Source organism: Gymnoscopelus microlampas (genome assembly GCF_963454915.1).
Source record: "Gymnoscopelus microlampas genome assembly, chromosome: 24".
NCBI classification, from domain to species: Eukaryota; Metazoa; Chordata; class Actinopteri; order Myctophiformes; family Myctophidae; genus Gymnoscopelus; species Gymnoscopelus microlampas.
Genome location: NC_139961.1, coordinates 34,611,565 through 34,638,827, shown reverse-complemented (window position 1 = coordinate 34,638,827; position 27,263 = coordinate 34,611,565). Strand labels below are relative to the sequence as shown.

General features: G+C 41.4%; 2 protein-coding genes across 5 annotated transcripts in view; both read left to right on the top strand.

Annotated features, from left to right (window-relative positions):
* The window catches only part of LOC311040908 (histone deacetylase 4-like), a gene marked incomplete at its 5' end in the record, with an annotated part of 87,452 nt that extends 81,596 nt beyond the window's left edge, over positions 1 to 5,856 (top strand). For all 4 annotated transcript variants that reach the window (XM_084051322.1, XM_084051321.1, XM_084051320.1 and 1 more), the window contains 4 exons: positions 1,078 to 1,211; positions 1,707 to 1,791; positions 2,585 to 2,729; positions 4,165 to 5,856. In XM_084051322.1, coding sequence (XP_083907448.1) covers positions 1,078 to 1,211; positions 1,707 to 1,791; positions 2,585 to 2,729; positions 4,165 to 4,204 — 404 coding nt within the window. In that variant the 3' untranslated portion in view covers positions 4,205 to 5,856. The remainder of the gene's footprint in view (positions 1 to 1,077; positions 1,212 to 1,706; positions 1,792 to 2,584; positions 2,730 to 4,164) is intronic.
* A 6,309-nt stretch (positions 5,857 to 12,165) lies between these two features.
* On the top strand, positions 12,166 to 26,801 carry LOC311040473 (ribose-phosphate pyrophosphokinase 2). The gene is made up of 7 exons (XM_084050784.1): positions 12,166 to 12,469; positions 17,897 to 18,080; positions 19,961 to 20,059; positions 20,935 to 21,059; positions 23,882 to 24,055; positions 24,463 to 24,622; positions 25,090 to 26,801. Exons 1-7 carry the CDS (start codon positions 12,348 to 12,350, stop codon positions 25,180 to 25,182), a joined length of 957 nt encoding a protein of 318 aa, XP_083906910.1. The 5' UTR covers positions 12,166 to 12,347; the 3' UTR covers positions 25,183 to 26,801.
* The last annotated feature ends 462 nt before the right edge of the window (positions 26,802 to 27,263 follow it).

Sequence of the window (27,263 nt, the reverse complement as noted above, 5' to 3'; positions counted from 1 at the left end):
ATGTTGTTCTTTTGTTTTCTTTTATATATTTTTTCTAAATGGAAGAATTTGAGGCAAAATTGTTTTTAATTAACCATTTAATCAGCTGTGCATTAGACATCTCTTTCTTACAATGTTCCTGGTGATTGTTTGTTTATTGCCTTGAAAAGAACAATCTTAAATGGACTACACCATGAATTTTAACTTTTCCTTCTTTTTTGTGTGTTTTTGGTCTCCCCTACCTCTCTTCTATCCCCAAAAATACCCCAGTTTGAACACTCAGGCTTTCACAGCATATCTGGGGTTTTCTGTAAATTGGTCTCAAAACAGACCAAACTGATTTTCACTCAGACGTGACGTCACGTCTGGTAAAATCCCTCCTGTTTTTTCAGTTCCAACTTTTTTACTTTTTCCACACAGAAGCAGGAGATAACATGCATACAAACTGGCTCAATAGCACCCCGTGCCAAACAGGACAATGTGGTATTGCAGGTGAAAGTGCTTTATAAGCCAGAGAGAAGTTAGTTGGAATGAGTAGATCTGAGGCTTGATTTAGGCTCAAACCTTTTGAAAAACGTTTGAGGGACATAAACAATATGATATTAAATATTTAAAAAAAAAACATGTAATTCATGGTGTAGATTCTTTAAAAACCCAATGGGACTTTATTGGTAAGGTGTTTTTTTTTACCACAATATTTTTCACTTGACTGGAGTCCCTCAGGGCTCTATACTACACCCCCTCCAGTTTTTGTAGTACACTAAATATCTTGTGTGTGCATCTGCTATTTTTGCTGAATGTCTGCCCCAGAATAGGGATCCTAGCTAGAGTTCAAGTGGTTTCGAAATCTGTAAGGCAGTAAATGTAATTCAGCTGTCACTTATATGCTTTCCTCTCAACTTTTCTTTGTTCACTTCCCCTCTCTGTCTCTCTGTCTCTCTGTCTCTCTGTCTCTGTCTCTGTCTCTCTGTCTCTGTCTCTCTCTCTCTCTCTCTCTCTCTCTCTCTCTCTCTCTCTCTCTCTCTCTCTCTCTCTCTCTCTCTCTCTCTCTCTCTCTCTCTCTCTCTCTCTCACTCTCTCTCCCTCTCTGCTGTCCAGGTTTTGGCTATCTGACCAGGCAGCTGATGACCCTGGCCGGGGGCAGGGTGGTGCTAGCGCTGGAGGGGGGTCATGACCTGACGGCCATCTGTGATGCCTCAGAGGCCTGCGTGGCTGCCTTGCTGGGCCAGGAGGTGAGGGGAGGGTCGCGACTGTGTTTTTGTCACATTCATTCGTTTTTGTTTTTGTCACATTCCTGAAAGAAGAGTCCAGAAATGAGAAGAGTATTTGATGAATTGAGGAAAATATCTTAAGAACAGCAAAAGTATATTTAAATCTATTTATGACCTCCAACACCTGTATTACACTTTGTTTTGGAGTTTATAAATGATTCTTGATATAGTTTTGCTGTTGTCAACCTGAGTTGAATTAATTAACCTTAGTTAAGGTTAAGTTTGTTTAAGTTTAGGCATGGCTTTGGAGTTGTTAGGATATTTCCATCCTATCTGGGGTGGCCATCTAGTAAGTTGTAAAGTACTGGGGGGAGGACAAGGGTTACAAAGCAATTTAACACTAGACCAAATTCCAACAAAACATCAATAATTACATTTAAAAAAAGGTTTAAAATGTAATAAAAAATTATATGCGTTAGTTAGACATTGACCCCTGCTGTCTGTCTGTTTTCACAGCTGGAACCACTGCCAAAGTCCATACTGGAGCAGAGGCCCAACCCCAACGCTGTTGCATCTCTGGAGAAGGTTTTAGAGACTCACAGTGAGTTGAGGAGTCAGTATAGAGTCCAGCTAGTCATCAGTGTCTGACAACTTTGCCAAGCACAGCAACAAAATGTACCATAATTCTTAATTTTCCACCTCGGATGCCACTGATAGGATCACAGAAGCAGGGATTTTTTTCTCGTTTAAATGCGGAAGATGGTGTGGCACATAGGGGCCCAGTTGTCTAGAACAGTGGTTCTCAAACTATTTAATTTCAAGGACCCCCATAACTCTGAGAGTGCACGAATGGAACCAAATGGACCCGTAAGGGTCCATTTGGTTCCATTCGTACACTTGAGTTACAGGCCTGTATGGGTCCATTTGGAACCACCCTCAAGGAACCCTGAGGGTCCTTGGACCCCACTTTGAGAACCACTGGTCTAGAAGAAGATCTGTCTGTCTGTCTATCTGTCTGTCTGTCCACGGCTGATCTCGCAAATCGCTCGACCAATCGGCGGCACATTGCTTGGTGCACCCTGTCAGTGGACCTAGGAAGTAAATCCCTGAATATTAGGCTTAGAATATAAAATACAATATTTTCTTACAGTTTGTGAATTCATAATCTCAGATCCACCGTCCCTCCATATTTGGGCAAGACTGACTGTCAGATCCACAGGGAAGCCACGTTGTTATTGCCTTTGTCTTCCAATTTTTGGGACATGACTCATTTTCTCCTCTGATTTCTCTCTGATCTTATCTGTCTCTCAACCTCTCCCGTTTGTCCTCCTCTCCTCCATCCTCTCCCTCCTCCTTTCTGTGCCTTTGCTTGTCTCCCCCCCCCCCCCCCCCAGGTAAGTACTGGTGCTCGGTGCAGCTCTCGTTACCGCGGCTGGGCCTGTCCCTGCTGGAGGCCAAGAGAGGAGACTCGGAGGAGGCTGAGGCGGTCAGTGCCATGGCCTTGCTGTCCGTGGCCAACTCAAATGCCATGGACCAGAGGTAGGTGTCCCACCTCAATGTGTGTAACTATATATATATCTATAATTAGGGCCGGGACTTGCGGGTCACATGTGCGCGATTTTTATTAATAATTAATTAAACTACTATAAAACATCAGTAACAACAACACACTCTACCAGCCTCCAGTGGTGGAAAATAGCAGATCTACAATCTCACAATGCCTTGCGCTTGTAGATCTGCTATTTTCACATGGTTACATGGTATGTTTTATAATAATAATCGAAATCTACAAAGTAACTAGTAACTAAAGTTTTCAAATAATTGTAGTGGAGTAAAAAGTACAATATTTGCCTCAGAGATATAGTGGAGTTACTGGAGTAGAAGTAAAAGTATTAGAAATTGGAAATACTCGAGAGTCAAGTGCAAATACCTCAAAATTGTACTTAAGTGCAGTTCTTGAGTACATGTACTGAAAGACGTACTGTATGCCAAAATCCCTTTGAAAAAAATGCTTTTCACTGTTCTCAGGTCAAATATTGATATGCGATTAAAATGCGATTAATTGCGATTAATTAATTACAAAGCCTCTAATTAATTAGATTTTTTTTTTAGATTTTTTTTAATCGAGTCCTAGCCCTATCTATAATACGTGAGATCCATTCCATAGTCAGGGCAAATAAGGGCTTAACCACTTGAACTCCAGCATCCATAATCTGGAGGAGACTGGAGGCAAAAATACAGAGCCAACGCAAGTCTAGGAGGGTTAAAGTGGTTAAATTAGAAATGTGGCTCCCGTTCCCGACGACCTTTGCTGTGTGTCACCCCCCCATCTCTCTCCCCATTTCCTGTCAGCCTACTTTCCCTATCCCTCTCTAAAATAAAGGCATAAAAAGCCCCCAAAAGCGGATAGTAGTAGTGGGTGGCGATAGTAATCTAGACGGCTAAAGCCCACTACAGTGACACAGAGAACAGTATTGTGGATGTGGCTGCCACCCCTAAGTATTACTAATAATCTAACATCAAGTTTAAAACCAGCAACGTATTCCTTCAAGCCACATATTACAATTTACAATTAAGGCATTTAGTAGCAGATGCTCTTATCCAGAGCAACTTACAAAGTGCAAGATCAGAGTAAATGGCAGGAACCCTAGTCAACAAATGACAGGGTAAATGGTCACGTTAATAGAGTGCAAAGAAAAACAATTAAGTGCTACAAAGTAACTAGGATACCAGGTCAACATCAAGCATCAAGCTAGCATCTGAACAGCTTGGGAGCCAGGAGGGAGAAGAGCTGTCTTTGACGCTTGGAGCGATGGCTGTGTTCTAAGCAAGGGACAGATGTCCCATGTTAGCTTGTTAAATATTATTGTTTTAATGAGTTGAGTCAACAGGTTTCACCTCCCAAATGGTGGGTGTCTTGTTTAGGACTGAGACTCTTCATATGTCTGTGTATCTCTCTAATGTTTCCCCCTAGGCCAGAAGATGAACCCATGGAGGAGGAGGAACCACTGTAACGGAGGGAAGCATTAAGGTGTCGCGCTGTGTCACCGTTCAACTTCTCTCCGGAGAACGCCTCTTTGATCTGCGAAGAGTCTCCACTGACCCCTTCATTTAGTCCCCCTAACCCCACTCACCGCGTCAGTCATCTTGATTGGCGGGCCCCTCGGCCAAGCGAGGGAGAGGGGGTGGGCTCAGCCTCGTAGTAGGGAGCCAATCAGGAGACAGAGGACTGAACTGGGGGTTAAACATATAATAAAAGCTCAGTGTTGCGTAGCGACACTCGCTCAGAGACATAACATTTTCTGCCAGCCTTCGCCCCATCCGCCCCCAACCCACACAAACACACACACAAACACACACACACACACACACACACACACACACCCGTCCCCGTTAGTCCAAGGCGGCAGCGGCTGGCAAAGGGAGCACGTATGAAGGTCGCAGATGTGGCTTGTATGAAGCGGGGGAGGGGTGAGTGTGGGTCTTGTCGCAGGAAAAGGTGCGAACGCGCTTCCTGCGCAGAAAAATACGGTGCTTTTACATCACTGCCCTCTTAACCACGTATGGACACTGGAGGGTAGTGGACACATGCCGCCCGCCCCCCCTCCCTGGCTGTCAGTCACAGCTCATGGGTGGGGGACGCAGGGGCGGGTATTCCTTTCACTATTTTCTCAACTACTTTTTCCTTACAAAAACAAGGGCATCTCCGAAATGGAGAGAAAAACGTTCACATTTTAGAGGATACTTTCACTGTGGACTTTGATCGGCCGAAGCTGGCCGTACCGTCGGCTTTTACAAAGATTTGAAGATCGGGCGGGGGAGGCCGTCGTCTCATTGGACCAGCCTGTAGTCGCAGGACAGAGGGTCGACAGAATGAGAGGAGTGCCTTTGGCGAGGATCCGCTGGATTTTTAGGATTGTTCAGGAAAAAGAAGATTGCCTTAAGCTAAAAAATAAAATGTCTCTCTCGCTATGGGAACTAAGTGAGAGAGAGAGTGTGTGAGAGAGAGACGGATAGTTTCCGGTCCTTGAGGATAGAATGATGAAAATAAAGCAAAACAATCTTTCCGCATGTTTACTTGGAACGTGACGCAGACAACATTTATGTCTGTCACAGCCTCTCTTGAAGCGTTACTTTACTTTTGGATGGATCTATTTTTCTGTGTAAAAAAAAATGCTTTGAAAAGGTAGTTGCCAGCTTCAGTAGAAAAAACAATAAGTGAGCAAACATGGAGATATTCACCATTGAATCAGATTGAACACTGTCAAAGGTCTAGCCTTTTATGTAGCTTCCCTTTAACCTAAGTCATTGCTTTGTAAACCACATAAGGCATGCATTTCGGCAGAGACCAGGGTTTTTTTTCTTTATTTTTTTAAGATTCGAATGTTATCCCAAAAGAGGGAAGAATTCCAAGCCGGAGAAGCCAAAGCATGAGTTTGAATAATAGTCCTTTTTACACCACTACCTGGCAAAGTTGTCAAGCATTTCTAGTTTGAATCAAGGTTCTTAATACCAAGTAACACTGTTTTGCTAATTTAATTATTCACAGTGTCATGGAGTGGTCCTTTCTTTAAGTAGGCTGATGGACCTGCTATGCTTGGCCAGTTGACGTCTACCTTGGCTACTGGGCTCTGCCGTGCTTGGCCAGTTGGAATCTACATTGGCTACCTGGCTCTGTCATGCTTGGCCAGTTGGCAACTACCTTGGCTACTGGGCTCAACATCAGTCGTGTATATTGAATTGAATATATTTTGAAGGGCAATAATTGAGTATTGCCTGTTTGTACCTACATGTATGATTTCCACATCCAAGTTGTCAGTTTTACTATATCAAAGTATTTGGTATGTGTATGTCCACTTTTTATTTTTGATGTATAAGATTATTTTTCTAACTTTTTCATCCATAGTTTTTGTTCGTTTTTTTATCCATTTGTTGTTTTTTCTGGATAGCTATAGGGTCGCCATTCACATACTGAATATGATTGTTACTTGTTACAAGATGATTTTCTGTCTTTCTCTCTGTCTTTCTTTATGTGTCTTTCACTTCTTTCTTTCTTTCTTTCTCTCTCTCCTATCTCTTTGTTCTTTCTTTCTTGTATTTATCAGAAACAAGGAGCAACTTCTTCGACTTTGTCGGCCCGTCTGCAATTCCATCAATTGTGTATTTATAACTTGTACTGTTTATAGGAGATTTGTATATGGAAAAATCTATAAATGTATTCTAAGTAATGACAGCTATGACGTTGTGAACGAAAACAGTATGGCGCGTGATATTACTCAGTTTGAAAAGCAGCATTTTAAACTCTTCTTTGACTGCACTGTTTTTAAAGTCTCCCCAACTGAAACACGATCACGCAGCATTAACCTGGCACTGCAGTTGAACTTTTAACACCTCTGAAAACAGCTGACAACTTGGTTTCATAAAGCCTGATTTATTTTTTGTTGTGCCTGGGTGTCACGCAGCGAAAATAGCCGATTTGCAAGCTCACAGCTGATCAGCTGTAGCACAGCTGTGATCTTGTACATCAGCTATTTTCGGTTTGCAACACTGGCGTTCAAACTAAGTGCAACTCAGGCTTAAATGATGCATTTCCTGTAGTGGTGCATGGATGACACACACATGCCTTTGAACTGTGATTTGAACTGTGGCACGTCCAAAAAGAAAATAATAATAATGATTTGGTGGCTATTTTATGTAGCTCAATTTTACTCAGCAGGAGAGGAGAGGGTGGGGACTTCATGTTAAGTGATGTTACCTTTTCCATGAATGTTGTTCGACAAAAAATGTGTATTTTCAACTGAACAAACTGAAAAGATTTTTGGAGACCGACATTTATCGAAAGGATCGTCCAACAAAGTATGAATTAACATTTAGATATTGAGATACAATCAAATTGAAGTGTTATTTTTACCCAACTTTCATCAGATGGGTAAGAATTCTCTTTGAGCTGGTATTGTACAAGTACAGTATCATCATTGTCTCCATCTTCCCTTCTCCAGCATTGAATTTAGCCTGGTTATAATTGTCAATATTCTGTAACAATCATTTTGTAGCCGAGGCTACAAATCAGCCTGAATGATTCCCTCCACCGGCCTACTACTTTTTAAAAACACTTAATGATGACCATTGTCTTTATTTACAATGTTGCTCATTGCTCATTTTATGTTATAATTTCACTAAGACTTTTAAATGTTTGGGATTCATTTGTTATTTTTCCATGGTTCACAAAACATTCCACTTGTTTTATTGTTTGATTTGGCTTGTAATGTTTTTGTTTTGTTTTAAAATCTTGAATTCAAGGTTTAGCAATTGATCTCAAATGTACAACTTTTCCTGACATTTCTTTATTTCTTTCGCTGTCTACTCGCGCCAACTCTAACTCTTTGCATGGTTTGTGAGTCAGCATGCCTGTTTGTCTATGTAACAAACTGTATTTGCACAATAGAAGAAAACACTGGAGGACCCCCCCCCCCAAACCCCCCTCAGGTCCTCCCATGGCATCCCAGAATACCGAGTGGGACGGTCTCTCCCTCGTCGGTGTACAAACAATTCAAAAGACTTTGTCCAAACGACTCCACTGACAAATGATTTGATATTGCTCTTCTCGATTATTGTTTCCGATGAGTGATTTTTAACACGGTTCAGCACTTACAAGCTATATGGACGTGAGACTGTATTTAAGAGGAACACACTCAGCCAAACGTCTGATATATTTACACCTTAAAAGACTCAACTCTCCCAAAGAATGTTCTTCTTTCTAAGAATTGTGTTCTATCACGGTATAGAGAAACAATGGTTATTGATTTGAGAAAAAGGTTTGGAAAAGGGCACCTTCATGTGATTGTCATACCCACCATGGCCAGTTATGTATATACTCAGTGGCCACTTTATTACGTACACCTACCTAGTAAGATGTAAAATGGCTTCAAGGTTCTTCGAGAGATGCCCTTCTGCTCACCACAGTTGTTGTTATGTGTCCTGTGGCCTTTCTCTTAGTTTGAATAAGCCTGGCCATTCCCCTCCACCTCTCTTATTAACCAGGTGTTTTCACCCACCGTACCATTCAAGCTCTCTAGAGCAGGGGTCTTTAACAGGAGGTCCGGGACCCCTAGGGGGTCCTCAGAGATACTGCAGGGGGGCCACCAAATCTTTGTGTGATAGGGACTTTAGTTTTGTATTTTTACATTTACCACTTGAACCCTTGCATCCCTATTCTGGGGGAAACATTGGCCGAAAATAGACGATCTACAAGCTCACAACGCGTCTGCGACACGTTGTGAACTTTTAGATTGGCTATTTTCTGCGAATTGGCTTGGTGTACAGGGGAAAAAAGAGCAGACCAAGTACGGAGCGAAAGGTGAAATTTACAAAGTATTGAGGGTTAAAGTGGTTAAATGTCTGAATTTGAAACACATTTAACATGCATCCAATATGTAGTGGGGGTCCCTGCTTCATCTCTCTCAGCTAAGGGGTCCTTGAACTGAAAAACGCCCTTCTCTAGACCCCTTCTCTAGAGTCTAGACACTGTAGTGTGCGAAAATCCAAGGAAGGTGGCTGCTTCTGAGATGCGGGAATCACTACAACAAAGTAGTTTAGATTACGCGTCTTGCCCGTTTAAATGTTTAGCCGAACAATAACTGAACCATGGAGGAGCAGGCTATTTGTTTTAGCGAGCAGGTGTACTGTACCTAATGAAATGGCCACTGACTGTATAGATATATATATATAGATATATATATATATATAACCACTGTGGCTCAAGAGCAATTCTTGGTTTACATGTAAATGGAAAAAGAATATGTTATTTTTTGTTGTTGTTTGTCTCTCTATTGATGAAAAATGTTTTTTTTTCTTTTTTTGGGACCTACGCTTTGGACATTTCATCTCTGACATCATCCATAAAATATATTTCAGAAAATTACAAGCATAACTGGCTGCCTTATTTTGACTTTCCTCTGTTTGTCCCATGGGACACTTGCAACATTGGAACTAAATAACGTGATCGATATTGTGGGGGGTGGTGGGGGTGGGGGTCACACGTTTCCAACCGCTTTGGAAATGTCCCGCATCCCTAATTGGATTGCTTGGGATCAGGAGCTGTCTCGACCTTGGGTAAAATCAATTAGGCAAATACACTTAAAACCAACATTATCTTATCATCTGAGACTTTTGTCTTTTTGACATGGTGGTCACATCAATTGTGGTGAATCATTCTTGTATTATTATCCACTGTGGACTTGGTTTGTCTTGCTTTGATCATCTGAGCTCAATGGACTTTCTCAAAGTCCATCTTAGGAGTTGCCAGGTGTAATTAATCAATACTGCTGGCTGAGCTAGAATCACTAGAAAGTTGATAAATAAAAGCAGGTGTCCCATCTAAGTCCATTCAGGAGAGACAGCTGTTTGGTTTGTCCTTATCTTTTATTTTGCATCCAGTAAAACATATAAACCTGTATTTCTGTTTAATAATCCCTATACTTAGATGACCAGGGCTCCCCAGGGGTCTATATTTGGTCCCGTCCTTTTTTCCCTCTATACCAAATCTCTTCATCCTAGAATAGGGACCCACGGGTTCATTTGGCTAAAACCATTTCTGTTTCTTTTTAGCAAGACCTGGACAAAATAGCAACATAAAAAAACAACATGAAAGACAAACAGACACTAGAACATATAAGGCAAAGCAATAAAAGGAGCTACATTTGGGTTGGAGATTGATCTTGGGGGAGATTGAGGGTAGGGTCAAAATGATAAGGTAAGAAAGAGGAGGGAAAGTTAGTTAGAAAGTTAGAAAGTTTCCTTTTAACCAACTCCACTTGTTTCAAGTGATAATCATTTGTAAAATGAGTTTGATGTGATAGTGATGTACTGCGCAAAGCAAGGTAAGAAGAGAACTGTCTGATTGTGATTCCTTAACCTCTTACTTGTACACTCTTTTTTTTCACTCTACACCAAATCTCTTTGCCAAAAAGAGCTGATCTATAAACTCACAATGCGTTGCAATGCAGGCTTGTAGATCTGCTATTTTTGGCCAATGTAACCTACAGGATATAGATTCTGAGGTTAATAGATGTACTAATAGAGAAGTCTACAGGCAATCAGTTTACTTTGAGTGCAATGATGGGTGGGTAGGTGATCTATAACTGAACCACCATGGTAAGGAGTGTCCACAATGTGTAGTAAGAAAGTGGCAACAATTAAATTGTGAATTGAAATATTCATTTAAAGTAAACTGGATCTCCAACTCCCTTAACTGCCCAGTAGCACATGACAACAGTGATGTACTGTATATAGTCAGTGTGTCTTAAGGATTGACAGGGGCGTTGGAGGCTGGTATGAAACCAGGGACATGAGGTCTCAGCTGACTACACTAATCTAATTCTAGGTCCCAGAACACACACGTGTGTGCATGTGCTGGATTTGTATGAAGTTTGATAATGAAGCAGCGAGGGAGAAGAAGAGGACTTCATTGCAGGTTTTTTTTTTTTGCAGCTTAACAAACTTGACTATGAGCCAAGATGTTTCTGCTACAAACGCATATGATTTAAAAAATATTTGAGTTAATTTATTCCCCCTTATCATTGAACTCTGTTCTAATAATAACTTTATTATTATTATTTTACACACACACACACACACACACACACACACACACACACACACACACACACACACACACACACACACACACACATATATATATATATATATATTTTTTTTTTATGATGGACCTCTGTTTTGCCACTGACCTAATGCCTGCAGTCTGTCTGTATGAACCACTTGTAATCAGGCAGTGGGGCTCAGCTTGGTTACATAATTGTATCATACATATTACATTGTATCATCATTGTCATTGGCCGATCGTGATTTGGTAGTTCCCAACTTCCCATAGCCTGGAGAGATGATTGCGTTGCTAGTTGTCACTTGTAAGAGGAGACAACGAGACAGATTTGAAGGACCTTAAGTACCGTAAATGTAAAACAATCCTTGTTTTAAAAATATAAATTAGGGTTTTCTTCATATTTTATTAAGAGCTCAAGTGGATGACATGGAATAGGGCATAAATACTGTTTTATATAAACTTTGGTGATGGGACTTTCCATTTGTTTTCATTTGTATAATTTGAAACCGAAGATTTTTTATTCAATCTTGTAAATGTACATTATTAGATTAATAAAAGTCACTGTCCATGTCGACAGGGTGATGCTGTCGCCCATGGCAACTGTGAACCGTCCCTAGGGTATGGGACCTAGACTAATTTCCTTGGGTGCTCGTCCAATGCGAAAGTGGTACTTCCGCTTCAGCGCGCGCACACACAGCCCCGTTCTATTTCTAGCGTTGCCATGTCGGCTTATTATAAGCGACTTTGGGCTTTTTCTGTAAAGTTGCTCGTAAAAATTGGTTAGTTGCGGGTTGCAGTTTTTTGGGCTTGTTTCTAACGTGTACTTGCTTATCTAGGCTTGTTTCCAAATGTTTTAATTATTTTATGAACCAGTGGTTCTCAAATATTTGCATAAATGTTTTGTGCCAGCCAGGGAGTATTTGTGTTGTTAGAATGTTTCAAAAAATATTCCAAATATTCCACATTATTTTTTTTGCCAGACCCAAGGGGTCGGCCTACATGAGGCTTTGTCCCCCTTTCGTCCATACATGGGCATAAAAGTCTGTCCACTTTGTGGAAAAGTCTGTCCCCCTTTCGTCCATACATGGGCATAAAAGGGACCTCTGAATTTCGTCCCCTTTCGTCCATACATGGACATAAAAGGGAATTTATTCTGGGTCTGGCAGAACCAGGTCTCCTGGTCTTGTTTATACAAGCTTTGTAGATCGGCTATTTTCAAATAGCCAACGTATGTACGTTTAAAGAGCTCAAGGCCCTAGTTGTGCTTTTGGGCTTGTTTGCCTATACTTGGTTGCTTGTTTCTCTCGGAAAATATGGCAACACCGTCTCTTTCCTCCTTCCAGTGTCTAGTGCTCTCTCGTCCGGCGTGGTGCACAACAACCTGATCCTGCCATGCACAGCACACAGCAATAGCACGCAATCTCTGTCAACATTAACCCTATCCGGGGGGGAAACATTTCCTATTGTAACATTTTTAATCTTATTTTTTTATTCTTTTATAGCTCAGTTTGCACAGTTTGCTTTTATTTTCGGACATAATGCCCAACATCGTCCTTTTCAGCGGGAGCTCCCATCACGACCTGTCACAGAAGGTGGCCGATCGCCTCGGTTTGGACCTGGGCAAAGTCATCACCAAGAAGTTCAGCAACCAGGAGACATGGTGAATAAGCATTTACGCGTGAAATCAACGTTTTGTCTGAGTGTGATTTGGAGCGGTATGAGTGAACATTACAGGCATCTCTCTTGATTAGCTGGCCTGGCTGGTAGCTAGCAGCAGGTTGCGCTGAATTCCAAAACGCTCGCCCCAAAACACAGTAGACCCCGGGGCAAACCTCGGAACGGTCGCCACCTGGTATTCCTAAAACCTAACCTTATTCCTTTAATGTAGCCTCAGTTAATTACGCGGCCTAAACTTAACCTTATTCGTAAACGTAATCTCAGTAAACTATGCCCAAAAAAATGTAACCTTATCCTCAGTAAAAAACAAAAAAGAACCGCTGTGGCGAGCGTTCCGCGAAAAGAAGAAGAAATGAGGCGAGGGTGTTTTGGGGCGAGTCTTCTGGTTACCGGTTGCGTTGATGTTGATGGAGCGCGTAGTATGTATCACATGTGCGTAAGTTAGCTGGGAAGCTAACAATAGTTAGCTCGCTGTGTGTGTGTGTGTGTGTGTGTGTGTGTGTGTGTGTGTGTGTGTGTGTGTAACATGCAGTGACTTGATGTACAACTGTTTTTTCCACCTCTTTTAGTGACGTTTGTGAGGCAGCTGCCGAAACCATTTATGTGTGCTGTTGATCATAAGGCTGGTTAATATGGTCAACTTAAATTCGTATTTCTTTTCTTATTACTACTACTAGAGATGTTGTGATGGGAAAGGCAGACCTCGCCGAACGACTATTGTTTGCAGCGTTTTGTATGCATCGCTGGTGGAGTCAGTCAGTGCCATTTGGCATCCCCAGGATAAAAACTGAAGTGCCTTTTGGCTTGCTCGTAACACGTGACTCAACTGGCCACATGTAAACACACGGGGCTGGACGCTGATAACTATATGGCAGGCTGGCTGATGCAATAAATATGCAGTGACAGTGACAACAGTGTGACCCAGAAATGACAGTAAACAGTGCCATATTCCTGTATGCCTTGCCATTTATCTGCATCAAGTGGCCACTGAACGTTACAGATAGTCGTTGCTGCCTCAGGTATGAGAGATATTAAAAAGCCTTTGACTGTACAAGTCTTATGATTGGTCTGTGCAAGTCTTACCCGACCAATCAGTCCCCGACTGCTGTGAGCGCGCCCCCTCCCCCGACCAATAAAATGGTTAGGTTATAAGTTAACCAGGTTAATTTGTTAGACTTTGTTGTGCAATGATAATGACAATGGTATTGATAGAGTGACAGAGGCCATAGCGGGTCACACTCACAAAGGGGCCTTTAAAACCCCCAAATGGTCATGTTTTAGGTGTAAAATGGTCAAATGTAGGCATGGATTTTGGTGTGTTTAAGGCCGGGTTGAGGGTCCGAGAAGAGTTCACCAATCCCACTTACTTTACCAATGCCATCTGACAGCTTGTAAGCTTAGACTGCCATCATATCACATGAGCTCAATTTGTCCGAATTTCCAAAGCAGCAAGTCTGTGATTAGGTCAATCAGTACTGGCATGCTCCTAGCCAGAGCAGTGCAACAGGGTTATCAACTTATCATCACGTTTGTAACCTTTAGTACAGATATTACCTGGCCTTGAGCGGTGGCTAGGCCTAGACTTTTGAACAAAGTTTGAACGTGATGACCTGCTTACCTTTGTCCAAAAAAAGATGTGTTGGCTCACATTGTTTTGGAAGTGAGTTAAAACATACACTTTCAAGTGACTTGTGCATTGTTGTACTAAACCTATCATGTGTTCTATTTCTTGCATGCCAGAGAATTTTAAGTTCTTAGTGATATTTCCTTGGTCACAATTTTGACTAAGTTCCAGTAACCTGGTATTCATGGTGGAAAATGACCACAACTTCAAGCCATCGTCCAAAAAGTAGTGAGTTTTTAACTGTGGCTGGTAAAACTTGGTAAAATGTATTGACTGAGGCATGTATGTAACCAGCAATTATTTGGAGTGCCCGTGCTATACCAAAAACCTCTAATTGTGTCTGGAGAAAATGTAAGCAGCCAAGCTGGTGAATTTTGTGATAAGCTGTTTGCTTTATAAAAAACTTCACCAATAATCCCTGAACAGGATTTAGCCTTTTCAGGGAAAAGCTTCATGAGGCGACATCTGTGCCTCATGAAGAACCAGGGAAAACGTAGCCTACATTAGTTGTGGGGAGGCCAACCTTTCCAAGGACACAAGTATTATTTTATTTGACTCCCTAACTGAAAAGGAGGCGTGCACAGCTTTCTAATCACCATTTCTTTCTCACAACTTGACACAGATTTTGTTTGGTTGTCTTGCTGAGGTCAAGGACCAGTTGAAGGGGCGTGGATTACTTATTCCTTCTTGCACGTTTGCACAGACATAATGTCCTCACATAAACAAAAGTAGTGTTTCGTTTCGACAGACTAAGACACTTAAGCCTGATTTATACTTTGTTGTGCATCGTGTCTCACACAGAAAATAGCTGATCTACAAGGTCAATGCACTGCAGGGTGTTGTGAGCTTGTAGATCTGTGAGACACTGGGCTGGCAGTCCACCATGCAACCAAGTATATAAATCAGGCGTCTGGCTATTGTTGTGATTTCAAGGGGACCCTCGGTCTGGTCCAAACAGTACTGGGTGGTGTGTGACAATTCAGTTGAAGTACCCCTCTGTGTAAGCGATGGGCCCGTGGAGAGCAAGATGACACATAGGCAGTATCACGCGACAGGTTCACAAGTTTATTACACACAATGAAATGCATATATATAGGGCTGGGCACATGACGTGACCAGAAGCTATGAGATATAGAGAGAACAGAACGTCATAGGATAAGAGTAAGGATGACCTTACTGTAGACAGCTGCATCTCGTATCAATAATGAACATGATGTATTAGGACAACAACAAGATGTAAGTCGTATCAAGTGAATAGGCATCATTAGATTGCCATGGAATAATCATAACAGCAATATTGTTTGGCTTACAGTAAAATGTGTTTGAGTATTATATAATGTTTCCTATTAGACGACTGTTTTTTTGTGGGTTGCAGATATGACAATTTCCCCTTAAGGATTAAAAACATTTCCTCCCTCTGTCTTATCTGATGAGAAATTATTGAAGAAGACGCATTCATGAATACATCTGCTCCTATAAACCTTTTTAGTCTTAAAATGCCCTATTTCACTGCAGTAAGTGCAGTCATAAAGAAATTGGAATCACTTTTTTTTCACTTAAAGAATTGCTGTGCTGCTGTGACACTTTCACACTTTCATCTTTCCAAACACACTTTATTCAACTCGGACTGAACATTTGTGACTGTCAGGTCTGGGAAAACAAGGGCTTGCGTCACTCAGTGACAGAGGCACCACAGGGTGCCTCTGCAGAGGTTAGCAGGAGGTGCTTTGTGATGCTCTGCATAGGCCAGGATGACTGGACCCCCCCCCTCCTTTTTGTGTCCGTCAGTCACATGATGTGGACTGGGGAGCCACCAGGGTCATCCTTCCATGTGGAATGTTTCACACACATGTTGTGTCCTCGGGCTTTGATGTGCAGGCCTGTAGACAAGAGGTCGATGGTCAGTAGGGTTGGGATCCGGAATTGGATCCAACATTGAGGAACCAGAATCGGTTCCAGCACATTTGAAACCATTTCCAGAACCGTTTATCACACCACACTGTCAGAGCTGTTATGTGGACTTCACGTCTGCTATAGAATTACGATACCAGGGGTTCTCAAACTTTTTTATTTCAAGGACCACCATCACTCTTGAGAGTATACAAATGGAACCAAATGGACCATTTGTACACTCTCAGAGTTACAGACCTTTTAAGGGTCCATTTCAAACTCCTCAAGTAACCCAGAGGGTCCCTGTACCTCACTTTGAGAACCAATATGGTATATATAGGAATCGTTAAGAACCGTTACGGAATCGGACAGCTACGAGGGAATGGTTAATGAACCCTGGTCAGTGGGTGTCCTCTAGGAAGTACAGTACGGTAGCAGTGGAAAAAAATCCCCCTTTCCCTACACACACCTTTTTTTTACGAGTCAGGGGCTTAACCAATTGAGGCCTATATTAGGGGTGGAACAGTTAATCAATTGAATCTATCCATTTCCAAAAACGTCTAAAATAGACTTTCTACAAGCTCACAATGTGTCGTGATGTGACTTACCGATCTGTCAAGCATACAATGCATTGGCAAGTGACTAGTTGTGGTCTAGTTCCTATGTGAAGACATGGTGTTGAAGCACTGCAGGTTATTTTTGGTGGTCACATACAGGTGGTCTTAGGGTTAACATGTCCCGTTCACACATCATGTGATACTTACTTAATCCTCTTCGTCCCAAGTGGGACATAAGGCTTCGACGATCTGCCTCCATCGAGACCTGTCTTGTGCTGCATCATGTTATGGGCCTTATGGCATCATGTGATGCCATAGCATAATCAACATTGTTTGTGCCGATGGCATTGATTTTTATCATGCTCTGCAACTCAGCCTTTTAGTCTTTCTTTTTGCTTGCCCTACGTAGAAACGGACATAAGTGCAAACCTTTGTCCGAGTCCCTATATTTCAACTTTTGTCTAAAACCAGCAAACCAGCTTAAACAAATTGAGAAAAAGTTGTTTCTTATGAATTCATCACTGTCACATAATGCCTGGAAGCATTTTGTGGTTTTAACCAAGTTCGGGCTTACAGTAAAGCCACACCTCCTGTGGCCAATTTGGGGCCAGAATTGCATGTATCCTGGTAATCCTTAAGGATTTTTCGCACGGGAAGCGACTGACATGCCTAGAAAGTCATGTTCCAATGAGAGGCGAGCATTCAGATGGTGGGGGGGGGGGTGCTATCTGGCAGGGGAGCGACAATTGGACACAATCCCGTGAATTTAAATTGACGTGTTAGTGCTCGTCTCACGCACGTGCCCGTCTGTGTCAGGTAGTTGAATTGTGTTGAACTCTTTTCTACGTGACGCGCAGAAAAGCATAAATTCACATGAGTGCAGTGAGACCTCACGGATCCAAGCCATAACACAGGCGTAGGGGAAGGGTTGCTCCCCGTGTGAAAAGCCCTTTAAAGATTTCAAGCCCCGTCAGACTCTGAAGTTTGTGTTTAGTGAAGATCATTGTAAGGCATTTTTTTTGTTTCGCTTTATTAGATAATTATATGGCAATGAATGAATAGCGTTACAACACAAGTCTCATTCATCAGCTGTTTGAGCTGCGTGGACGCATTGAGTTTGACATATGTGGGCGCCCGCTGGCCTAGCAGTCCAGGCGCATATAGGCTCTAATGCAGCCTGAGAGCGCGTTGTGGGTTCGAATCCCGATCCCGACGATCTTTGCTGCGTCTCACTCCCAGTCTCTCTTCCCTGTTTCCTGTCTAACTCCACTGTGAAACATCAATGAAAAATAAGGTTTGACATATTTTATTATGCTTTATTTCCTTATCCTTTCGATAGCGTGGAGATCGGGGAGAGTGTGCGCGGCGAGGACGTGTACATCGTGCAGAGCGGCTGTGGCGAGATCAACGACAACCTGATGGAGCTGCTGATTATGATAAACGCCTGCAAGATCGCTTCGTCGTCTCGCGTCACCGCTGTCATTCCCTGCTTCCCCTACGCCCGGCAGGACAAGAAGGACAAGGTGTATATACGTACACACACACACACACACACACACGTTTCAGTCCGTTCAGTGATGGGTGGTGATAATTGGTTTGTTGCTGGATGTGAGGGCTAATCTGATGTTAAGGTGTTAAGAGTCATGGGTTCAAATCCGTTCTGTTAGTATGTGATTATAGATAATACAAATTCAAACGCACAACTGTGTATGAATTATATAGCAGAAACTCGCAGTTCCAAGGTGCACAGTAAAATCACACACTAACTCCTAACCTAATGGTCTAGTGGTCACACAGTATAGAATTATGTTGCAATATTGACTGTAAATTGTGTCTTGCCTCCATTCACTAGGTGTGACTTGTACAAGACACCCTCTCTTATATGTAATCTGTGCAGGTTTCCCACACAGCTGCTGCAATTTTATCTGAAACTTTTATTTATCTTTCTGGAATGAGCGTTGTATGCATTTATTGAAGACCCCGATGTGGACATTTTGCATTCCACAGTGCAGAAAAAATTGGTTCACACCACATTCTTGTCTTGTAAATCATTATCTCACACTGGCCCAGTTGTTGTTGTTGTAGTAGCCACTCCGGCACATGGAGCTTGAATAAATCAACATTCTTTGACTGGATTGTCAAATTGGCTTTATTATCGTTCAAATCTGTATCAAATCAATTCAAACTAGCACATTTAGTACATTAAAATGCAATACAGCATTTTGGCTAATTGGCTGTACTGCACCAGCCTTCAGGCTACTGTTATTCATTATGTATTCAGTTCTTAAGCAGTGTTCCTTTTTACTCACAGTGAGGTGTAAAATACCAGGGTCAAAAAGCTTTGGCTGTGGCTGGTGCTTAACCCTGTACATGCCTTCTTTTGGCTTTACAATGTGTACTTTTGTTTGTCAAAGATTTGACTTGGGAGCGCCTGAATTTTAAATATTACATTTGTTGATTGAAATTATTTTATTTATCCCCCTCTTTTAAAGATAAATGACAGATTGTCATAGCTTTTCATCCCCCTCTTTTAAAGAGAAATAGCAGCTCATACATAGCTTCTAAAAACAAATAATTTGGGAAAGTATATCGGCACAAATGCTGGACAAACCAGGTTCAGTTGACATAACATTACAAATCCCTTCGATTGAAGTCTAAAGAACAATATTAGTCAGTCCTTCTGTTTTAGCTCAGTAATTGATTACAAATGATCTTATCGACCTGGGACCTGACATACAGACATAAGTGTTTCTGAGAAGAGGGAGCAGTTAATGGATTTCCTTCCCGAATTATCTATTCACCCATGAGTACATTGTTTCTTCATCTCTCCAGTGTATCAGTTCCAGAAGCACAACGGTTCTGCTTTCTTTTTGTTAAATTTATTCTAATCACGTCCATGAAAGATTAGATCATAGAAAGTGATTTAAAACATCCTTAATCTCTGACCCTAATCAGACATTGCACTATGAATATTAAACAAAAGGCGTTTTCCATTCCAAAAGTAACTTACCTTTCACCAACAATTGATTCCTCAGTTGAAATACTTTGCTTCATTTGACTTGCTTCATCCATTTCGATAGATGCTAGGTGTACTTATTGCTTGTTCTCCCTATTCTTTTATCACTTTAATAATCCCATGACTACTTGCCCTGGTGTTGTTTGTCAAATTGTTTGTGGCTTCAACCTTGCACTTTTATGTACCACTCTGGATAAGAGCGTCTATTAAATCCCTAATTTGAAGTTGTTCCCTGCATCTTTTATCCCTGTGACATCCACCGTGTCCAACGCAAATGCTTGATTTTTATATGCATTCAACGGTATTGAATTTGACATACTGGAAAGATCACTGGATTCCATTAGTGTTTAACCCCTACATTGACACGTGTCTTGCTGTGTGTGGCAGAGTCGTGCACCCATTTCTGCCAAGCTGGTGGCCAACATGCTGTCGGTGGCTGGAGCCGATCACATCATCACCATGGACCTCCACGCATCTCAGATTCAGGTGGGTACAGATGTGTTTCATAGCATCCCACATTCAGGTGGGTACAGATGTGTTTCTTTCATAGCATCCTAGATTCAGGTAGGTCCCCAGCATAATTATGGAAAGTTAGGAACCACAAGTGGATACTTATACAGTAGGTCTGTAACTCTGACAGTGTACCAATGGCACCAAATGGACCTAATCTCTAATGAATACCAAACTGGGGGTTCTTGAACTTTTAAAGTTTGAGAAACACTATTTCATAGCATACCAGATTCAGGTGGGTACAGAGGTCTTGTGAAATGTACTGAGGAAACGGATCTATCACAAAATGTCAGGATATTTTATGGTTGTTAGTTTGTCTTTCTTAGCTTGCATTTCCTCTTGGTTTTTATTTCTTACCATGGTCTCCGTCAGGTCTTTAAAGTTATTTTTATTCTGTTTCTGTAAAGCGACTTTGTGTACCTAAAAGTGCTACATAAATTGTATGTATTATTATTATTAGGTCTATACGTTTGTTGTGTCAATATTGTTGAATTGGATGTTGGGGCACGGTACCCCCCATACCTTGAACATTTGAATATTGGTTGCATATTACGTGAGCGATGTAGGAATTGTGGGCGTATTCTTCTGTCAGTGTTTGTCATATGATCTGTGTAATATGATCTCTGTGTGCTACAGACAAAAGATGTTAAACAAACGATACAAGCTTTCAGGGCCTATTTCAAGCTGATTCACCTTTATGTATGTACTCTACGTGTGTGTGCCTGTGTGGGGTACATTTTAGACTCAAAAGAACATTTAATAACCTTCTAAAATTGGAAGGCTAGTTATGAATTCTGTCAGCAATGTTTTCCATGAAGACATGTTAAATCTTGCCACTGTTCTTTTTGCAGGGGTTCTTTGACATTGCTGTGGACAATCTGTACGCTGAGCCAGCCGTCCTGCAGTGGATCCGAGAGAACATTCCTGAATGGAAGAATTGCATAATCGTGTCCCCAGACGCAGGAGGAGCCAAAAGGTAACCAGGATGAATTAATGGAGGCCTTCGCGTATTAGAAACAGACTGGCTAGTCTAACAGCTTGTCTAATGATTGAACTTTATTGTATCACAGGTTTACAGCTGTAAATGGATGACTGTTGAAGCTCATTCCCATCAGTGGCAGCGGATTGTTGTTATGAGTTGTGTCCATGGGAGGTCTAGGGTGTAGTAAGAGGTCTTGAGGTACAGTAGAAGTGCAGTAGATAGCTGAGATAAGGTCTTGGTGGACATTGACAGAGAATGGCTTTATGTAAGTCAGTGTGTTGGTGTACAGTAGGTTTGCAGACAGTGTGTGAATCCGGCACCGGTAATTAAACCTATTTAAGTGGTACAGGGTTTAAAGACATTTGATTTGGAGGCTGATTTATAAAAGATGTCAAAGATGGGGAAAGTGGTCATTTGAACTAGAACATGTTTTGCTGAACGGTTGAATTTGGTCTTATTACAAAAAAAGGAAACCTAGTCTGGCTTTTACTTTGGGGAGTAGATGATTAATGGGTGGGTGGTGAAAGAAATAGTGCTATCAAGCTAGATAACATGGTATTTTTAGTTGGAGACATGCTCTAGTTAAAATTAGGTGTCAACAGTTCGCCAGGTAGCCACAAAATAATGCAATGGTCTTTCTGATGGATTAGGGAGGCGAGATCACTGTTACCATTTAAACCTTATTATACTTGGTTGTCCTGCAGGGCTCTATACTAGTTCTGCTATTATTTCCCTTTAAAATAGGCATTCTACAAGCTCACAACGCGTTGTGATCTTTTTTTTTTTAACTCTTTCATTTTTATCCCACGATTTTGTAACCCTTTTTTTTCACCCAGTGCCTATTCTCTAAGTAATCCTGGGTGCTACATTCCCTCTGCCAGCCTAGGGAGAGCCTAGAGCCGGGCTCATGCCTCCTTCAATGGATGAGAGCTACTGTAGCAAACCGCTTCTTATCACCTGCACGGGGGAGTTTCCCTGGTTCAACGTAGCGCGTGGAAGGAACATGTTATTCCAACCAGTTCCTTTCCCCTCCATCCGGCGCGCCAGCTGACCAAGGGGAGGCACTATAGAGACCAGGATTACTGCATGTTTTTGTGAGGGTACCTACGCGTTGTGATCTTACTTGGTCCACTCATTTATTTACCCTCTTCACCAAAGATATTCGACTCACTCATGGACCAGACCAGCAAATGCATCACCAGGGCCATGCTTCTCCATTGTAACCTTATGCTATTTGACCTAAATGAGATTATCATTTGACAATACTATCCATGTATTTATTGATAACGAAAGTTCTAAAAAAAAAAAAAACGATATCTACTCTGACCTGCTAACGTCAGACCAGATTACTTCCACAGTCCACACGTCTTGTTGACATCTGTTCCTCCAGATTTATTTTATCTTTCTTAATTAATCTATCTAATCTATTTATCTATCTCTGTGTGCTTGTCTATATATCAGACAATAAATCTGGACAAACAGATGTCAAGACGTGCAGACTGCGGAAGGAGGTCGGGGCACATGCTGTAGTTAATCAAAGCTCTCATTCTCAACAAATACTTATTAAAATGTTATCAACTTAGTATGGATAGAACTGTCAAATGATATAAGCTAATTTATGTCAAATAGCTTAGGGTTACAATGGAGAGCATGCGCCTGAGATGGTCTATACAGGTGTTTTCAGTCACTCTGACTGATACACCTCTTCTCAGGGTTGTGTGGGCGTGCACAAACTGTTTTATTGACTACTTAAACACTCTCCTGTTAGTTAAGCAGGCCAGTCGTTATCTTTGTTATTGGCCCATAGGTTTTTAAGACCATAAAATTGTCAGCATAGATGACACTTAAATACACAAAAGTCAGTGTAAAGGATCGTCCACACCAACTATATTTTTAAACTATATATTTATAGTCATAATGCTTGGTGTGGATGGCCCTTTAGAATAGCTGTATTATAGTGGTATGCATGACAGGGGCAGGACCAGGGTTGAGATGCACATTACCTGAAACTACTGACAACAGTAATAATCAAATTGCGACAGTTCACAAAATTGAAGCATTACTCAAGTCATAACAGAGTGTGTAATCTTGAGCAAATAAACAAATGTCAGTTTGTATTTGTTTGAGTAGCCAGCATTAATTACAGACAAGGAAGCCGGCCAGCAAGGAGGGCTTCCTTCCGGATTAGATGACTAAGAGGTATGCTGGCTAGAAATCCGATGCTAGTTAGAAATGTGTTCGTGACAATTCAGCTGATGCTTGTAACCAGAAAAACTCCAAAATGTCTAAAAGTAAAGGATAGACAGATGTAAGTCCATTGAAGGCTTTCTTGAGATAAGAAATATGAGTTTGTTTTACTTGTTCAAAGATCCAAGTAACCAGATGAGCAATTCTAGCATGAGGTATTGTTTACACAGCTCTCATCTTTAAACATCTATGTAGGCTGCTGGACCTCTGTCTGCAAACTGTATTACTACATTTCTTTTGGACCCGAGTAGAGAATTGCTTTTTATTTTTATTTTGTGATGATTATACTGAGCCTCTGCAGATCATTTGTTGTGAGGTTTCATATTGCCGGCTCGTTAATAGTAAAACAGGTTAATAGTCCCATCCCTATGTATTAGTGACCAGAACACACTATACATCTATACTATACGTCTATAACGGAAGCAGTGATCACATATACTTGTCTCTTTGCTTGTATTGAGTGACCACAATGAAATACACACTGTCCTGTGCTGAAGCTGAAGCTCACACTCGTACCTGTGTTCTGTCTGTCTCTCCCTCGCCATCCCACTTCCTGTGACCTCCCACAGAGTGACGTCCATAGCGGACCGGCTCAACGTGGACTTTGCCCTCATCCACAAGGAGCGGAAGAAGGCCAACGAGGTGGACCGCATGGTGCTGGTGGGAGACGTGAAGGACCGCGTGGCCATCCTGGTAGACGACATGGCGGACACCTGTGGCACCATCTGCCACGCTGCGGACAAGTCAGTGACCTTCCTTCATTCATTGAGAAAGAGACGACCTCACGAAATGTTCTGTTGATTAATTGATTGTTCAATTGATCATTTCAATCACTAAATATCTGAAGAGTAGCTTTCCTGTAGAACTGGTGTGTCATTTAGTCTGTCTTGTTTCTCACACACACAATATATTGTGGACATCAAAAAGCATGCAAATGTGCAAATGAGGTGAAATGTTGTTTTAGCTTAAAGGAGGCCCAATGTGAAGTCACAGGGTTCCTTAACAAGTCTTGAAATATGTTCACTTTATTTTATGTAAAGAGGCCTTTGTAATTTTGATAAGTGCCATTATAAATAGTGAATTATCTTATCATTTGACTACCCAAACTAAACATTGCATTCAACCAAGCCTTTTGTCTCCTCCTCTTTAGGCTGATAGACGCTGGGGCCATAAAGGTGTATGCCATCCTCACACACGGCATCTTCTCAGGACCTGCCATCTCACGCATCAACAACGCCCCCTTCGAGGCCGTAGTGGTCACCAACACCATCCCCCAGGAGGAGAAGATGAAGTCCTGCCCAAAGATCCAGGTACACCATTAACCAGTGCTGGAAGAAGTACTCAGGTTTTACTTGACTAAAAGTACAAATGTATTGGCCTCAGAATATATTTGCTGTACCCAAGTAAAAGTACTTTTTTTCAAATTTTGGCAAACTTTTTCGAAAATAGCCGCTTTACAAGCTTGTTATGAGCTTGTAGATTGGCTATTTTCGAATATCCCAAGTATAAAATTGTCAAAGTTAACCAGTAACTCTTAGCATCAGGGTAGCTCAGTCGCTAGAGCACTCGCCTTTTGACCTCAAGGTCACCGCCAATTCAGCGCATGAGTAGCAGTCGAGCCTATGAGTAGTTAATGCTTTATTAGCTCATTTTTTCTGGGGACACCCTGGAACCCCAGGGGTTCTTGGGGTTCCCTTTGAGAACCACTATTTTATTACAATGTTGATCCATTATTTTTTCTTCCATTCAAAGTGACACATTTGTGGTTCCTCTGCAGGTCATCGACATAGCCATGATCCTGGCCGAGGCCATTCGGAGAACTCACAACGGCGAGTCGGTATCCTACCTCTTCAGCCACGTTCCCTTGTAGAGGCCAGGAGGAGAGAGAGAGACCCTCGCCTCTCAGGTCTGATTTATACTTCGTTGTGCGACGGCATCACTTGCCGAAAATAGCCGATCCATAAGCTCACATGACGTTGCATCGCAACACATTGTGAGCTTGTGGATCGCCCGTTTCCAGCAAGCGACATCATCGTAGGCCGGAATATAAATGAAGCATAAGCCCCATCTGCACGCACCTTTGGCCACACGACCCTCCGTGAAGCGGTTGGGAGGGGAAAAAAGGTCTGGCGAAATTTTGACCTATCCACCGCTCACGTGACCGTCCCCTGAAGGTCACGCCCACAATACTCACTTCATCTTTCTGACTTTTCTCAACCCGGGAGCAAAATGCCATTTCTTCTTCTTCTTCTTCTTCTTTGGAGAACAACTTGCTATTTATGAGGGTCACCTTTGTGATTGTTTTCGCTTCGATTTTATTTTGTTTCAGTTTTAACCAAAGGGTCCATTTCTTTACAACATGCCTTTTTTCTTTTCCTCTTTTACCTCATGTTAAGTTCACAAGAAATTTAACTTCCCATATTTTGATTGATTTCATATTTTCAGAACATTCCACTACGCAGAAAAAGAAAACAAAGGTGCATTTGTGGGGTAAAGTGTTCTGTTATTAGCCATTATGAGTGTTAATTTTTTTTATTGGCTTAATAACGGTTTAAGATATGCTATATTGAGTTGTTATAGGTTATGCACAATGATAAGTAAACATGGAAGCAGAAACCCTAATACCCATGCAAACGGGTAAAATTCCACTGAGACTGTACCAAGTTGTATTTGACCATAGATAGATGCTTAAAAGAGAGTCTTGAGAACAAATAAAAGACTCAGTTTTGACACAAGGTGTTTTTATTTTGTGTTTTCACTATTTTGCCCTATGTCTCAATATTGGTTTAATTGACTACTCCTACTTAGTATCTGCAGAGAATTGTGAACTTTTACAGACATAATTTCCATGTGCTGCTTTGAAATGTCTTCCTGACATCTATGATCTTAACTTGAAATCTTAATCAGGTTGTGCCACCTAGTGGTGGCAAGTTGGTGTTACACAAGTCTATTTCCCAAGCCAAGTGCAGTATGTTTTATGGTCTGTAATATATTCAGGCCTCCCCCTTGATATGGGGACCCCAGCGTTAGTTATGGAATGTGACAAAAATAGATAATGCCAAAATACACATTTATTGTGTTATTAATTCTTGGTGACCTTTTGCTTGAGAAACAGATGAATTGTTTAGCCTTTTTCCACAGTGGTGTGACAAAACAAAAACCCATGTCAACGTTTTCCACTTGCACCTACAATAAGAGGGCCTCCAGATAACATCAAGTTAAAAACATTGAAGACCACTGCCCTTAATGCACATTATAATAATTGTTACTGATGTAATTAATGACTATAAAAGCTATTGATCAGGCTTTTGTGTAAAAAAAAAAATCAATAGATTGTTAACTTGTAGCCCAAATGCTGGTTTAGTGTTACGTTTTGTGTTGAGATAAAGTCATTACAACGATGTCAGGGGCTGGCAGGTTTCACTTGTTTTCTCACTTTTTTTACACAGTTTCTTTGACAATAAAGTTGGACAATGGCTTACCAATGTATTGACATTGTTGTTTCCTCATCATTTTAAATTTTAAATAGGCAATTTTATTCAAGGTACTTGATTCCTAGGATAATATATTGTTAGAATGTGACTCTGGGCCTTACTTAAACTATAGAAAATAACAGTCAGCCAGGTGTTAGACATGGAGAGATGCCAAATTTAAAATGGTCTTAATTTTATGATTTGGGGCCCTATTTTTAAATGACAAGTTCCTTAGTGAGTCTTAACATGTTTTACTCTAGAAAATGGCTGTTATGTTTTACTCTCGAACTAAATAGTCTAATAGTTTATGAAATGTTGATTAATGTAGCACATATCTGGGCCAGCCACCCCTGGGTGACAAATAAAATCAAAACAAATGGTAGAGAAACATAAATGTATCTGCTTCCATACAGATGGATTGCATGATACAATCAACCAATTAACATCCTGCTCTGGCATGTATACACATACTGGGCAG